We start from the raw sequence: 16,823 nt of genomic DNA, 5'->3' as shown, positions 1-16,823 counted from the left end.
CTGAGGAAGCATGAGCTGACTATGTGTGGCTGGAATATGACTTCTACCCTTTCACCTCTCTGTGGTTTCCACCCAGCTTCCAGGAGGGCCCACATAGCTTCTTTACCTCATCTTCTATCACCACTTAGTGTGCCCATCTTTTTTCACTTAGCATAATGTTCTCAAGGTCCATCCACGTTGTAGCGTGTATCAGTACCTCATTCCTTTTTACGGTTGAGTAATACTCCATCGTATGGCTGTACCACGTTTTGTTACATTTTGTTTACCCATTCGTCAGTTGATGGACACTTGGATTGTTTCCACCTTTTGGCTGTTGTGAATAGGGCTGTTATGTATATTCATGGATCAATATTTGTTGGTTTGGTTTTAATTCTTTGGGGCATATACCTAAGAGTGGAATTGCTGAGTCATATGATAATTTTATGTTTAAGTGTTTGAGGAACTGCCAAATTATTTTCCACAGTGGCTGCACATTTTACATTTCTACCAGCAAAGGATGAGGGTTCTGATTTCTCCACATCCTTGCCAACACTGTTATTCCCCCTTTTTTTTTCATTATGGCTTTCCTAGTGGGTATGAAGTGGTGTTCCACTGTGGTTTTGATCTGCATTTCCCTAATGACTGATGGTCGGCATCCGCTCATGTGCTCGGTAGCCGTGTGCATACATGCTGCAATATGGATGAACCGAAAGAACATTATGCTAAGCGAAAGAAGCCAGACCCAAAAGGTCGCCCATTATATGATTCCACTTATATGAGATGTCCAGAATAGGTAAATCCATAGACACAGAAAGCAGCTTAGTCATCGCCGGGGGCTAGCAGAAGGGGAGAATGGGGAGTGGCTGCTTAATGAGTACAGGGTTTCCTGACACAAAACATTTCGGAACGAGGTAGAGGTGATGGTTCTAAGACACTGTGAATGCACTAAACGCACTGAAGTGTACCCTTTAAAATGGTCAATTTTAGGTGATGTGAATTTCCCTCAAAAAATAAAAAACCAAAAACACCTGTTTAGAAGTTGGTCTGCATTTCCAGTTCCAGCAGCATAAGGCAGAGAAATTCTGCATAAATTAAAACGAAAATTTTAAATATGGACCTGAGCTCAAAAGGAAAGCCATTGTCGCCATAGGCAGCACCTTGAAGCCCGAGCAGTAGCCTTCGGAGCTGAAGCTGTGAGACCTTAGGGGAACCGGGGACCACATATAGAAGCTGGGATGAGGGGTGAAGTTCAACACCAATGTGGGTCCAATAGACACGACCTTGGGCTGGTGTAGGGGAGGAAGCAGGAATTCAAACCCTTGCATAAGAAAGCATTCTGGATACACGCAGCTAATGAATCATTGAACACTACATCAAAAACTAATGATGTATTCTGTAGTGGCTACCTGAACATAATAAAAAAAATAAAAAATTTAAAAATTAAAAAAAAAGAAAGCATTCTGGAAAAAATGCCTCCCTGGTGAAAAGGGGTCTAGAAAAATACCCTACATGGGCCAGGGGAACAGCAAGGGACTAGCTCTCTTCCCCGGGGCTCTGAGGGGGAGAGAAAAATGACACCGAAGCCCCAGGGCTGCTTTCATCATGCAAGAACCTATAACTGAGAAATTAACGTGCAACTCTGTTCCGGTGGGTGGGTGAAACCCCTGGTGTTGTTGGCACAAGCAAACAAGAAACTGCTCCTCTCTAGTGACACTTCCGGGATGCAGGGTGGACAAGATTCCTAGGGAAAAACAACCCCCAGTGAAAAATAAGTTCACGTGAAAAATCGCAGATCACGCGAGGAAATATTCCAGCATGAGGGAAAGGAAGTACGGGTGATGGACGGGAGGGTTAGAATCTCAAGAGCCTGGCAAAACAGAAGTAGGACTGAAATGATTAAAGAATAAGGACTTCAAGATTGGCTCTACTGCCTTAATAAAAAGTTTGCGCATATAGTTGAACAGCTGCTCCCCGGAGCATGTGCAAAGTTTGCTCACGGGATTTAGAAGGAGGAAAGGTAGAGACTGGGGTTGTTCACCTGCTGTCTGTCCCATGGTGGTTCTGGCGAGACCGTTTGGTTTTTTCCTAAGGATCAAGAGCTCAGGGAAACTTTCTCTCCAAGTAATCCATTTAGATGGAAGAAAAGTTCTGCCTTTCCGTGTATTCACTACGGTGCTCAGGTGCCCTTAACCAAAGATTTGCCTTCATTTCCCTCGAGGGGGCAGCTTGGTATTTGCCCGTTATTGTGAGGAGTGACACGTTATGAACTGGTAAGTGGAACTTTTGGAAACAAACCTTGAAGCTGCCTTGAAAACCACTTTAGTGCTTGTTCAGCCCTCCACGTCTAATCGACTCCGCCTCTTGGCGGAGCCCCGGCACCGGCACCGGGGAGCGGGAGCTTCTTGTGGACTAGGCAGAACCACGCCTGCAAGTTTAGATAAGGGTCGTCTGCAAATGGGAGACTTAGGTTCACCTGCTCACTAACCGGGCTTCTCCTTGCCTTGCTGCACAATCAAGCCATGGTTTTCATGAGTGGAAGTCCCAAAATTTATGTAAAGTAGACGAGGGTGGGGACCTTGTCATGAGGCTGAAGTGGGCTATCCCATTCTGTGAAATTTAGAATATGGGACTGCAGGCAGGGCTGATGGGACCTTATGGTGACTAATGCCTCACGTCTGTCTTGAGATGGGAAATTTTAGATTCAGTGGATCTGGCAAGCAGCACACACACAAACTTGACTTTGCCCTGGGAGCCTGATGAAACTGCGCTTCCGAAAGCAGTATGCTTTCTATTAGAAGTTAAGTATGAAGATGAAACTGTTGTTTTCTTTTTTCACCAGTGGCATGAAAATCGGATAGTGCACATGTGAAGAGAGAAGTCGAAGAGTGAGTTGGGGAGAATGTCAGGTGCCCTGAGCATGGACTCGATGCTGTGGAGTGTAGATCAGAAGCCTCCACGCTCAGCAGAACTTTCAAGGGAGTCTTGCACAAGGCACAGTGATTTTCTTGCTCCCTCTCAATCAGGGGTAGAGGAGGGGCATAGACAAGTTGTTTTCTCCCTTGTGAGCAATTTGTATATCATGCTTCTCTTTTTAGGAAAAAATAGCGGCACACGTGGAAGGATGCTTTCTTCTTCATTTATCCGTCATGTGTTTCCATATGTATTTCCATATGGCTGACGTTCATACCAGGCTTCTCCTCGCTGGAGCTGGTAACCATACGGTTTAGAGTTTATCGGTACGGTTAGTATTCCTGAATGACCCCAGCAAGATGTGTAGATTAGAAGACGTTCTCTTTGCATCCTCCTACTGGGTATCTAGTATCGTTCCTCTGCTTGCAGTTAACTAAAGGCATGCTTAATGTTACTTGAAAGTAGAGATTAGGGTCTTTGGGCTCTTTGTACCCTCGTCTCTAAATCTCAGCGTAGAGCCTGCAGAATTAATTGCTTCTTGGCTGCACGATTGCTGCTCACTTAACCCTATGCAAGCAAAGTAGTACGTCATTCTATTCATTGCAATCTGGCTGTTCTGTAATTATGTGAAGAGCAAATGATTACAGATAGAGTTTCTCTGTGATGTTTAAAACAGGTAAATTTAGCATAATTAGAGAATAATTTGGTGCTGGAAAAACTTAAGATTTTTCAGAAAAACATGCAGCCAATATTGAAAACTTGGTAAGTTTTATTATTCTTAATGGTGTTATGTAAGTTGGAAAAAAGCTTTGCTGCTTCTTAGGCTAGAAGAGGCACTTAGGGTTGAATAACAAGGAAGAAAGAGAGCTGGTCTCCACTTATTTCTTGACACTGTAGAAACACTATAATTGAAATTTAGGTACATATGCTTTGAGCAAAGCACAACGTACTGACATTGCATTTTTTTTCTTAGGTGGAACATACATTTCTCTTTTCATTGATTAGCATAAAAATAAAGTTTCCCACCTTATTGAAAGATGTAAATGATATTGAAAATTTCATTCTCGAAGAGACTGTATAACCCTTTCAGAGTCGAATGTGATCTCAGTGGAACTAGCTGTGTGAAGTACGTCTCACACAATGCTTTAGGGAATGGATATATCTCATATATCTGGGTAGCCTGAAGCCCTTCATTTAGACTTAGTTTAGATCAATGGGATGGCATCTGCCTTGAACTTGGCCAGCTTGCCTTTCTTCCTTGCACCTTACTTCTGTTCATTCTAAGAGTTTGGTTTCATGTACAAAATAAATAAAGTTGGTGTGGCGTAGGGTGGGCCTACCTATGTGGTGGCAGAATAGACCAGTGTCTTGGTGTGAGTTCTCCATAAAGGCAGACCCTGAGTCTGGATTGGGGTGCGAGAAGTTTATTTGAGAAGGAACCCCATGAAGCATGGCAGGGGAGTGAGGGAGTGAGACAGGGTAGGCGGAGAGCCAGCAAAGGGGGTGTGAATGAGGGGATTATTGCTGGGGCTCCTTGCTCTTGAGGAATCTCTGAGAAGCTGTGTGCAACACACCTCAGGGGTGAGGGAATCTGGGGAATTTACCCAGTGTGGGAGGCAGAATAATGCTCCCTCCCAAGATGTCCACATCCTAAAACCCAGAACCTGCAAATATGTCACCTTACAAAGGGTATTTTGCAGATGTGATTGAGTTAAGGACCTAGAGATGGGGAGATTATCACAAGAGTCCTTGTAAGAGAGAAGTAGGAGGGTCAGAGTCAGAGAAGAAAATATGATGAAGGAAGCAGAGTTTAGAGAGGAGATTTGAAGTGTTGTGCTTTTGGCTTTGAAGAGGGAGGGAGAGGCCACAAAGCAAGGACCGCAGACAGCCTCTAGAGGCTGGCAAAAGTAGGGGAACGTGTCAGCTGATATCTTGACTTTAGCCGTTGAGACTGATTTTGGACTTCTGACCTCCAGAAATATAAGATAACAAATTGATATTCTTTTAAGCCATTGAATTTATGCTAGCTGCAACTGGGGACTGATACGCCCACCGACTCGTGGCCCTCGTTGATTGAGGATGACTTCTCGAGCACTGTTTCCCCAGTGGGATATATATACGAACAGCAACAGAATCGTTAGACACACCGAGTCTGAGAGAAAGAGGAAAAGGGGGATGAGGAGAGAGACAAATCACAGAGCGAGGGGCGGAGTTGGAGAGAGATCCACACGGAGGCAGAGAGAGGAGGACATTGTCAGAGAGAGGAGACGGGGAGGAGAAAACAGAGAAGGAAGGAGCCAGAACAACAGATAGGTGAGCTGATCCATGCCTCACCCCAGTTTGGGTCTGCGCTTATCTCCAGAAGTTGAATAGCCCCATTGTGTGCTGTGACACGGCCACCCTGGCCCACCCACCCACCCACACCCCTCCCCAAAGCGACTCACTGGCATACTGAAAAAGCACATACTTTAGCTGTAAGGGCCCGGGTTCGAATTCCAGCTCCGCCACTTTTTAGCTGTGTGGCTTCATTTTCTTTATCTGTAGAATGGGGGATGATAATACCTACCTTGCAAGCTTTTAGTGAGGTGTCCAAAAAAATCTTAATTGTTAACTCAGACAAATCCTGAGTCTCCTCTGGCTCGCATCCCTTTCTTCTTTAGTGAAGGAGGATTTAGGGTTATATCTAGGATATATGTAGCCACTAAAATTTTGTTGTTGGAAATAAAGGAAATTAAATATACCCTTTTAAATAAACAGTTGAATACTTTTCAGCCACGGCCTATTAAAAACCAACCATACTTACATTTGATAGGACACATGGAAATGTCATTTTATCTGCAGTTTCTTCTTTACTCTCTCCGTCTTCCCTTTTTTCCGGTGGATTAACTAGAAGACGGCCAGTTGCTCAGCCTGGGAGCCTATACACAAGAGGGCGCTAGTGAGCAGGAGCGAGAAACTGCCTTTTTTGTTTTTTTTTCCCCCAACTGAAGGAAGTATAGTTGACTCACAATGTTACATTCGTTTCAGGTGTAGGTGACTCAACAAGTCTATTCTAGGCTCACCACACGTGTAGAGGTCATCTGTCACCACAAAATACAAGCTATTCTAATAACATTGACTGTATTCCCTATGCTGTACCTTCTGCCCCCATGACTTACTCGTTCCAGAACTTGAGGCCTGTATTTCCCACTCTCTTTCACCCATTTTGCCCACCCCCTCACCCCTTTCCTCTCTGGCAACCATCAGAACCCGTTTGTTCTGTGTGTTTATAAGTGCTTTTGCTGTTTGTTTGTTTATTCATTTGTTTTGTTTTTTAGATTCCACAAATAGGTGAGTTGATACAGTATTTATCTGTCTGACTTGTTTCACTTAGCATACTACCCCTTAGGTCCATCCATGTTGTTGCAAATGACAACCCTCATCCCTTTTTATAGTTGATTAATATTCCATTTTAGATATATATATATATATATATATATGCACGTGGGCTGCTTCCATAGCTTGGCTATTGTAAGTAATGCGGCTGTAAACATAGGGGTGCATGTATCTTTTCAAATTAGTGTTTTTGTTTTCTTTGGGTAAATAACCAGTAGTGGTATTACTGGAGCATACGGGATTTCTGTTTTTAATTTTTCGAGGAGACTCCATACTGTTTTCCATAGTTGTTGTGCCAGTTTACATTCCCACCAACAGTGCACAAAGGTTCCTTTTTCTCCACATCCTTGCCAACACTTGTTATTTCTTGTCTTTTTGATTCTAGCCATTCTGACAGGTGGGAGGTGATAGCTCATTGTGGTTTTGATTTGCATTTCCCTGATGATGAGTGATGTTAAGCATCTTTTCATGTGTCTGTTGGCCACTTGTATGTCTTTTTTTGGAAAAATGGCTACTCGGGTCTTCTGCGCCCTTTTAATTGGATTATTTGGGTTTTTGTGGTGTTGAGTTCTGTAAGTTCTTTATATATTTTGGATATTAATCCCTTGTTGGATATATCATTTCCAAATATCCTCAGGGAAAACCTGCTTTTAACAATCCATGTTCTCTTGTTTTCTTTGTACCTTTCTGCATGCTAGAAGGAGACCAGAGGCCTCATTATATTTCTGTGCTTTCAGACTTGCATTAAATAAAATTTCAAGAAAGGAAACAAACCAGAATTAGTGGGATTAGAATGAATCGATAGCTGCGGGCTAAGGAATTATGGAAGTAAAAAGGCCCCAACCTTTCGTGTTCCTCGCTGTCAGCGATCCACCATTAATCTCCATTTGCAAAAATCTACAGAATTTTCTAGGGTTCTTTAAAAGGAGTAAGAAATTATAAATAATTTGGAAGATTCTAAAAATACAGGGAATAAGTGAAAATCACCCATAATTTTACAACCTATTGATGAATTCAGTTAACACTTAGATATATGTTATCCCAATTGTATACGTAATTTTTTTATCCACAAACTTGAGCTCATGTTATATATACCCTATTTTTTCATTTGTAACATATTATTTTTCTTGAAATAATTTAAATTTTTGTATAATATACTCTGTAGATATAACCTAAGGTATAGTTTTCCCTTGAGTATTTAAACCAGTCCTCTATGGTTGGATATTGATGTTGTTTACGTGTTCTTTTCCATTACAAATAACGTTACAGTAAACAGCATTTAACAAAAATTTTTGTGCATATCCATGATTAATTAAGATACATTTCTTGGGGCGCCTGGGTGGCACAGCGGTTAAGCGTCTGCCTTCGGCTCAGGGCGTGATCCCGGCGTTCTGGGATCGAGCCCCACATCAGGCTCCTCTGCTATGAGCCTGCTTCTTCCTCTCCCACTCCCCCTGCTTGTGTTCCCTCTCTCGCTGGCTGTCTCTATCTCTGTCGAATAAATAAATAAAATCTTAAAAAAAAAAAGATACATTTCTCTTATGACTAGACCTTTGGATTTAAAAAAATTAAACCTTTAAAAAACTTTTAAGGTAGATTGCAAATCCCTCCTTACTTTCCAAAAAGTTGTATCCGTTCATACCCTTCTCGTCAGTGTGATGTCTGTTTTTAAAAAATTACAGTGCTGATTCTCCTCTTCACAATCATCTTTTCTTTTTTTTCTGATTTGTTTCTTGTCGTGCTTTTGCATTCCTTTATCAATTTTTATTCCTTCCATTTTAAAATATCATTGTGTAAAGTTTATTTTGACAGTGCCTCGAATATTTTGTTGAAAACAGTTTATAGAATCCTCATGAAAAAAGAATCATACTTACTCAAAAATTATGAACTCACTGAAAAGCAATATATATTCACTGAAAGAAGGAAGAAGTATTTATTAAGCACCTGAGTGTCCAACAGCAGGTGAAGGACTCCAGCAGATGCCTGAGAAGCACAAGGCATAGTAACCCTCAGGGTCCTCATGATCTTATTTGGAGAAATACAACCAAGCTTGCCTGTTTCAAGGAACAGCGCTTTCTCAACCTTTCTAGACCCATGCCCCCCCAGTACTGTCTCATTATCTTCTGTGTATCACCAGCCTCACTCACAGAGAAGATTTTTGCCCAGCTTTCTTCTTGCAGTTTGTATTATCAGCTAAAGAATCAGACCCGTTGAATGTGCTCCTTCAAACTCCCTGTATGCAGACGCACATCCTGTTCTGATGAGCATTGCCTCCCCCAGTGGAGAAGTACTGCCTTCGAGAATCATCCAAAGCAGGACTTGGTGAAATTTACTCCAAGATAGAGACAGTTTGCTAGTGACACCTGGCTGGATAAGTCCCATGTTAAACTGTTTCACTTTTTTTTGTTTTTTAAAGATTTATTTATTTGAGAGAGAGCGTGCACTAGTGTGCATACACGTAAGCTGGAGGAGGGGCAGTGGGAGAGGGAGAAGAAGGAGGAAGCAGACTCCCTGCTGGGTGTGGAGCCCCATGCAGGGCTCTATCCCCTGACCCTAAGTTCATGACCCCGAGTCGAAATCAAGAGTCTGACACCCAACTGACTGAGCCACCCAGGCGCCCCTAAACAATTTCTCTTGACAGTGAACTTCCTATAGTTCAAAAGCCTGTTGGCGCCTCAGACCCTGGCTGGACCTGTGGCTCCTTTCCCTCCTCTCTGAGCTGCCCTAACCCTGCCACCCACAGGTAGTCATCTGGCCCTTTTCACCCCTTCCACAAAGTGCCCACCTTTTCCTGTTTCCACCTTGATTTTGTTTTGCTCCTTATATAATATCCATCCTATTTCCTGATTCCAAGCATCTTGCTTCACGGGTTGGCATTCTGCTTTGGGCCCAGTAATTGGCTTTCTTGCTCTGTCCCTCACTGTCTGTCCCTGTACTGCTGCTTGTTATTCACTTCTCATAGACCTGATGGCCTCTTCCTTTCTTCACTGGAATTAGGCCCCATACCTTCTGCTGACCCCAGTGTAGAGCACAGTGCCTGGCCAACACAATGTGCATAATAAATATTTGTTGAATGAATCAATGAATTGGAAACGTTCTCTTGCTTGAATTTCAGTGTATGTCTTGGACTTAGTTGAGACATGTTGAAATATTCATGACTCACTCGTCTTTGTTTCTCTCCTCCTGTCCCAGGTTTCTTATTTTTGTTTTCTTATTTCTCTACACCAAGGACTGTCCTAGACACATGGCACGTGTTAGTTCCAATCTTCACAACAGTCTTGCAAGACAGGTGTTACCACGGTCATTTTACATAGGAGGAAACTGAGGGTCCCGGAGGTTCATTAATTTCTCCAAAGTCACTCAGCAAATCAGTGGTTGACTTCACTTCTCCATGGAGCCACTAACCCCTAGCCTCATTTCTAAGATTTCTGTGTATTCTTTTGGCCTTCCCATGACTAATCATATCCTGATTGTACACCACTACTTTACCTGAATCCCAGTGGAGACGGAATGAGTGATGAGCGAAGGAGAAAGGTGAGAGGTCTTGCCAAGATCTTGGCATGAGAGATTGAAGCCAGGGACTGAAGGAGATAGAAGAGCCCAAGGAAGGTAGCTCCACATTTTCAACCTGAGAGAGCAAGAGAGTGGGGCTATCACCAAAAGAAATGGGTAGTTACGAAGTCTTATTCCTGTAGGCTGTTAAATCTGGTAGTGGTTGGAATTCCAGTGACTCTTTACTCCTGATTAACAATGGGCAAGTCTCTTAGCTTCTCTGAGTCTCAGTTTCCCCATCTTTTCCCAGAACATAATCTTCCCTCACTCTCATGTTTGTTTTTGGTTTGCTGATCAAGGGATGCAGTAGATTCGAACCTGCTCTGTTAGGGGTCAAGCCGTGTGCACATTTGGGCTGGAATCACTCCTCTCAGATATGTTATTACTGCAGTCAGATTGTAAATCTCCATTTACACCAACTTCTTGGGCAAAATGTGTCTGTGCCAGGGGTCAGTACCCTGTGACCCGTTGACCAGTCTGGCCCGCTAACCGTTTTTGTATGGCCCATGAGCAAAGAAATGTCTTTTACATTTCAATATGGTTAAAAAAAATAAAAAAGAAAGATATTTGTGACCTATGAAAATTACATGAAATTCAAAGGTCAATGTCCATAAGTAACATTTATTGGAATATGGCCAAACCAATTGATTTGTGTACTATGAGTGCTTCACACCGCAGCAGCAGAGTTGAGTGTTGTGACAGAGATTGCATGGCCTGCAAAGCTTAAAATGTTTACTGTTTGGCTCTTCACAAGAAAAGTTTGCCAATCCCTTGTCTACACTTTTGGGGAGCTGTTTCTAGGTTGGCCACTCTGTGTCCTTCCTTCCTATCTGTTGAAGCTCCTGGATGGGAAAGGAAATTTAAGGAAATCTTGAAAGGTTTTTATTGGCTTACTAATTTCTTTGGTAATATTTGTCTTCTTTTCTCCTTTTCCATGATTTTCAAAATAGAATTTTTATTCAATGCTGAATCATTATTATAACTTTAAAAGGCAATTAAGGATGAAGAATCCCATTACTAACTTCAAACTATCCTTAATATGGCCATACAAACCATAAGAGACTTTTTGTTTTTTTAGAGTGGGAGGGGCAGAGCCAACTCAGGGCTTGATCTCATGACCCTAAGACCATGGCCTGAGCCAAAATCAAGAGTTGGACACTTAACTGACTGAGCCACCCAGGTGCCCCAAACCATAAGAGACTCTTAGTGATACAGAACAAACTGAGGGTTGATGGAGGGAGGTGGGGGGGGGATGGGCTAGATGGGGGATGGGTATTACAGAGGGCACTTGTTGTGATGTGCATAGAGTGATGTATGTAAGTGATGAACCACTGAATTCTACTTCTGAAACCAATATTGCATTATATGTTAACTAACCAAAATTTAAATGAAAAAAAAAGAAGAAAAGAAAGAAACCCATGGCCATTCTAACACGTTTTCATTTTGCAGGATACTTTTTCTATTCTCAGCATTGTACTTCCAAATGGTTGTAATAATGGTTTACTTAACACTCATGGTTGATGTAGTCTTTTTCAGTGGCTTTTTAAACTGTTACTTGATTATTGCCTTTATTTTTTTTTATAGTGGTTGTATTGTGATGGAATGGTACAGTTTGTAAGCTTTATGTATTTCAGAAATACTTTCTCTTTTTGCCTTTGGTCAAAATGTGGAAGCAAATGCTTCTCTTTGGAGCCAGTGCTGAGCAGTGCTGGCCTGCCCATTGCCCCTTCCTACCTTACTTTGCTGGGATATTGATTCAAGTGCAGAATACCCACTGAGCTTAAAAACTGAGAAAGAAGAGTAACATTAAGGAGAAAATGTCAGTTAAGAAATGAACTTGATAATTAATTAACTGATTATTTATTTATTTATTGGTGCATGAGTTGGGAGTGAACTTGATACTTTAAAGGCGATTTTCTGTCTCTTTTCCCAGACCTCCTCCCAAAGCATTCAATAGTCTTACAAATACGTTTAACGAATAAAAATATTCTCCGTTCACCTAATGATGATGTGAGGGATATGTTTGTGCTTTCTGTTGCATTTTTAAACAAATGAGAATCAAAACAAGACTATTACTGTCATGTTAATACTGTTGAACCTTGCACTGTATTTCATACAATAAAACCAGTGCATCAAATTAACTTAATACCATGAAATGTAAGTTACTGAATTAACTTAATTCAATGAAGTGTAAGTAAAAAGGTGGATATTTACATTTTATTCTTTTATTTTCCCTAGTGAGAAGCTGGATGGAAAAACTAAAAGACAAGGTAAGAGAAGTATTTTCTTCCTTTGGATTTATCTTAAAGGGCATGGCTTTGTCAAATAAAATATCTTCAGAGTGATGGAGCCTTAATTCATCATTCTGCTTCTGGTCATCTGTGCAAAGATGCAAGGCCACTTCCAGGTGCCCAACAAGAAGGAAGACTTTCCCTTTAAGTTCCTTCTTGTATAACACAAGGGACACCCTTGAGCACCATTCCTTCTTATGAAGGTATCATCTATTCTGCTCAGCTGAAAAAATATCCTTGACATATCAAGGTGGAGTTTCTTCTAGGGGTCAGCAGTGTAATCCCAATTTATTTGGCATTTCTTGTCCCAATGCCCAATAACCCAATGCCAGGTGCTTGTAAGCCTAATCCTTCTGTATGAGGAAGAAATACCTTGATTTGGGAAGGCATTGATCCTTCTGACCCAAAGGCAAAAATGGATGGACTTGAGTTAAGAATAAAAGTTTGGGATGGAAAGAGCATCCTTAAACCATAGTGGGGGTGATTTGGAGTAAAAACACCTGCTGCCTGAGCATTCTCCTTAGATCAGCTTTCAAGTAGTCCTTCGTAGTGTTCCTACATACTGGGTGATGAAGGGCTGACTTGCCTGGAATGGCCAACTATGAAAAATATTTCTCTCTCGCATTAATTCTGCCAGCCACGTCTGTGATTGACAATATTAACTTCCTTCCAGGTTCTTATTTTTCATTTTCTTTTGATTTTCAACACTCTCCAAGTTTACATTTTTTGGTTACTTTAGAATTTTAAATTGAAACTACTCATAAAAATATTGATGGAATCCTGAATTCCTTGCTGTAGCCTGTGCCAGATCTCATTATTATAATCCAGCTCAGATTTAACTGGGGGTTTAGTGAATGGAAATCTTTTCAATTGCCACATATTGAGTTGTGTCTAAATCACCGGTCCCAACATATACTTCTGTTGATAGTATCCCATGTCGTTTTTTATTATTTGGAGTCAATTCTCCCCATATTTGGATGATTAATATTTATTTTGCTGCAGCTTAATGTTAAAGAATAAATGACAATGAACATTATATGATTGTATTAATTCTCCTCATTACTATCTTTGTGATTCTCAGTAAAATTTAGCATAGATGGCTTTTGAGAATGAGACTGTTTTGAGGTCATACTTCTTCTTTTTTTCTTAATAATTATTTTTTATTATGTTATGTTAGTCACCATACAGTATATCCTTAGTTTTTGATGTGTGGTCATACTTCTTTATTAAAAGTGATGTTGAAAAATTGTAAGCATGTTGAGGTTAGTGGAGGCCATTTGGGTATCTGTCACAGGTCCGGTTATCTTAGGGAGGTGTGATTGGATGGACTGAGCAGGATTTGGGGGAAATAAAGCTCAAAAGTTAAGAACTGAACACACTTACATTAATAGTGCTTCTTGTTATTTTTCAGGAGAAAATAGGATGCAATGAAAAGGAAATAGGATTTGGTAGATGAATTTAGGAACCCGTATATCATTGTTTCTATAGGAAATATCCTCTGAGTAAAAAAGTGCACCAGAAAACCCATAAGAGAATAAATTTTTGCATGTAGCCAGTTTTGAAGTTGAATATCGTGAAATTTCTTACCTGTATCTATAGATAGCTTTGCCACAATTTAAAAAAAAATCTGTGCAGCTTTATAGAAAGGCTGTGTTTTCTATTTCTGTAGACCCTTCTTATCTTGTCTCAAAGGCTTGGCACCTTCTCGCTATCGTTTTCACCAAGAGAAGTAATTTTATGTGTGACCCTTAGTTTCCTGGATTATTTTAAGTTTTTCCAGCCCTCTCTTATATTTTCTTCTGGAGTATTTTTTTCAGTATGTCTTAATTTTAAAAAAATAGAAGAAAAGTAGTTGGGATTCTAACTGTGTTTGGCTTATTTGGTGCCTTATTTCTTCATATTTTGACTCTTTCTTGGAGGGACTCACTATAATCTTTTCCATATCCCCCCCCCCCTTCCCCTGTGAGTAAAATACTCTACACATACCTGCAACATGCCTTCTTATATACATACATACGTGTGTATATATATATATATTTATCTTCCCCTCTCTCTTGCTCTCTCGCTTCCCCCTTCATGTACCTAGCTAGCTAGCTAGTTGGCTCTCATCTATAAAAGTCTTGTCGGTCATTATCTTCAGAAACTGCTTGAGAGCCAAACTATTGCCTCTTTGATGAAAGTCACAGAATCCCTTAGAACTGGAAACTAAATATTTATTTAACTGGCTCTTCGGCCAACCGGGACATCTTCTCATTTTAGCATTATTCAATTGTACCTGATATTGGTATTTCTGTTAGTTAATTGGGCTCTAGAAAGAATAGTGTTCTAAAAAGATCTGGGGGCACCTGGGTGGCTCAGTTGGTTAAGTGTCTGCCTTGGGCTCAGGTCATGAATTCAGGGTCCTGGGATTGAGGTCCCATGTCCAGCTCCCTGCTCAGTGGGGAGTCTGCTTCTCCCTCTCCCCCTCCCCCTGCTTGTGCATGCACGCTCTTTCTCTCAAATAAATAAATAAAATCTTTTAAAATCAAAAAGTACTGAATTATTCTTTTTGCTATTGTTTAGTCTTTCTGTATTAGCTAGGATTAAGATCAGCTATGAGTGACAGAGAACCCCAGTGACAATGGCTTAACCAAGATAGAAGTTTGTCTCTCATTTATGAATCTGGAGGTAGCAGTCAAGGGTTCATGGGGAGCAACACTGTGATGGGAGTTCAGGAGCAACAAGTCCTTGTATCTGATGCACCATCATTTGTGACCTTCATTCCCAAGGTCATCTCAAGGTCCTGGATGGCAGTTCCAACTTAGCTAGGTCCATATTCTAGCCAGGGGAAGGAGGAGAGGGGAAGTCTAAGACACCTCTTCCCTCTTAAAAGGGAAGATAAAGGCGCTCTCATTCTCAAAACATGAGGGATAAAGGCTGTGCTCCCCCCTTGAGGAGCATGTCGTGGAAGCTGCACCTGCCACTAATGTATTCTCTTCTTAGTGAGATTAGTCACACGGTCACAGCCAGCTGCACAGAAGGCAGGGAGCTGTGATTGTTACTCTGTGCCCAGCTGAAATGGGAGGTTCTGCTGCTCTGGCAGAAGAGGTGAATGGCCATTGAGGGAAAGTCCCTGTACTCAGTCCATCATTACTCTTCTTTCTGGCTTAATGTCCCAGATTGTGATGCTTGTTAGGCAAATCCTAACTTTTTACCTATGGCTATGTCTTTTCAACGTCTAAAATGCTTCTCAAAATTGATTTGTCTTTTCAACATCTAAAATGCTTTTAAAGAGGCACAGCAACTTTATTGTGTAGTAAAGACCAACCCTGTCGTTATGTCACCAAGATCATTCTGTTTCTTCTAGCTGTAGGAAATAACCCAGAAAATGGATGATCCAGACTCTATTGCATGGCACCAATTCTCAGGTGTGGTCTGGACCAGCAGCATCAGCATCACCTGGGAACTTGCTAGAAGTGCAAGTCTTGGGCCCCACCCTATACCTACTGAGTCAGAAGCTCTAGGCTCGGGGCCCGGCAATCTGTTTTAACAAGTCTTGCAGGCGATTTTGATAGATGCTAAGTTCGAGAGCCATTGTTGCAAAGCAACATAAGGGCGCTGTCTTCACTCAGCAGACTTTAGACAGTACAGCATATCATTTGGTTTCCTTATGCCTTTCCTGAAAACAGATGTTTCTGGACGAATACATTATCCTAAGAAGGAAGGATACCTTTCTCCTGAATGTAATACAAAGCCAGCAAAAACCCAACACAAACACAAACTAAAAACAACTATATCTAGTCATATTTTGACTTGCAATCTATTTTAAAAATGCGGAACTTTTAATTTGGAACTATTTTCAAGTTTACAAAAAAGAGATACAACAATAAGTACAAAGAATGCCCATATACCTTTTACCCAGATGCAATTGTTTTTAACATTTTACCCCATTTGGTTTCTCATTTGCTGGTCTATCTGCCCATCTCCGCCTCTTTTTTTTCTGAATCATTTGAGGAAAGGTTGCGTATACCATGGTGATTTTCCTCCAAATGCTTTAGTGTGTATTTCCTACAGATGGAAATATTCCATTAGCAAGCATAGTACAGTTATCAGCTTGAGTACATTTAACATCGATACAGTACTTTTTAATCAAATCTGGCCTCCATATTTCAGTATTTCAACAGACTAAAAATACCTTTCTAAAAGCAGTATAGGGTCTAGTCTAGGGTCATGTAACACATTTTGTTGTCATGATTCGTTAGTTTCCTTTAATCTGGAACATTTTTATAGCCATCTTTTGTCTTTCATGACACTGACTTTAAAAGAAGATATAGTCCTTTAAAAAACAGAATAGTCTTCGTTTAGGTTTATTGGATGTTTCCTCATGACGAGATGGAAGTTACGCGTTCTCGCTTGGAGTATACGCAGGTGCAGCGGTGTCCTTCTCAGGGTGTTATCCGGGGAGGTGCATCCGGTGATCCTGAACAGAGAAGAGGTACTAGGCAGGGTTTGTAACGTAGAAAATATGTTCATGAGCCTTATTTGTTTTCATTTGTGTAGGAAATAAGTCCTAGGCAATTCTTGTTTTTTTTTTTTTTTAAAGATTTTATTTATTCGAGCGTGTGAGAGAGCGCACGCGCATACGAGTGGGGGGAGGGGCAGAGGGAGAGGGAGAAGCCGACTCCCCACTGAGCAGGGAGCCTGATGCGGGGCTTGATACCAGGACCTCAAGATTAT

General features: G+C 41.2%; 1 protein-coding gene across 2 annotated transcripts in view; it reads left to right on the top strand.

Moving 5' to 3' along the window:
• Positions 1 to 16,823, top strand: part of ARMH4 (armadillo like helical domain containing 4) — a 148,837-nt gene that overhangs the window by 127,388 nt on the left and 4,626 nt on the right. For both annotated transcript variants that reach the window (XM_026480300.4, XM_048220082.2), the window contains exon 6: positions 12,055 to 12,086. In XM_026480300.4, the coding sequence (XP_026336085.1) occupies positions 12,055 to 12,086 (32 nt within the window). The remainder of the gene's footprint in view (positions 1 to 12,054; positions 12,087 to 16,823) is intronic.

Source organism: Ursus arctos, unplaced genomic scaffold, assembly GCF_023065955.2.
Source record: "Ursus arctos isolate Adak ecotype North America unplaced genomic scaffold, UrsArc2.0 scaffold_25, whole genome shotgun sequence".
Lineage (NCBI taxonomy): Eukaryota > Metazoa > Chordata > Mammalia > Carnivora > Ursidae > Ursus > Ursus arctos.
This window is presented reverse-complemented; position numbering and strand designations above follow the sequence as displayed.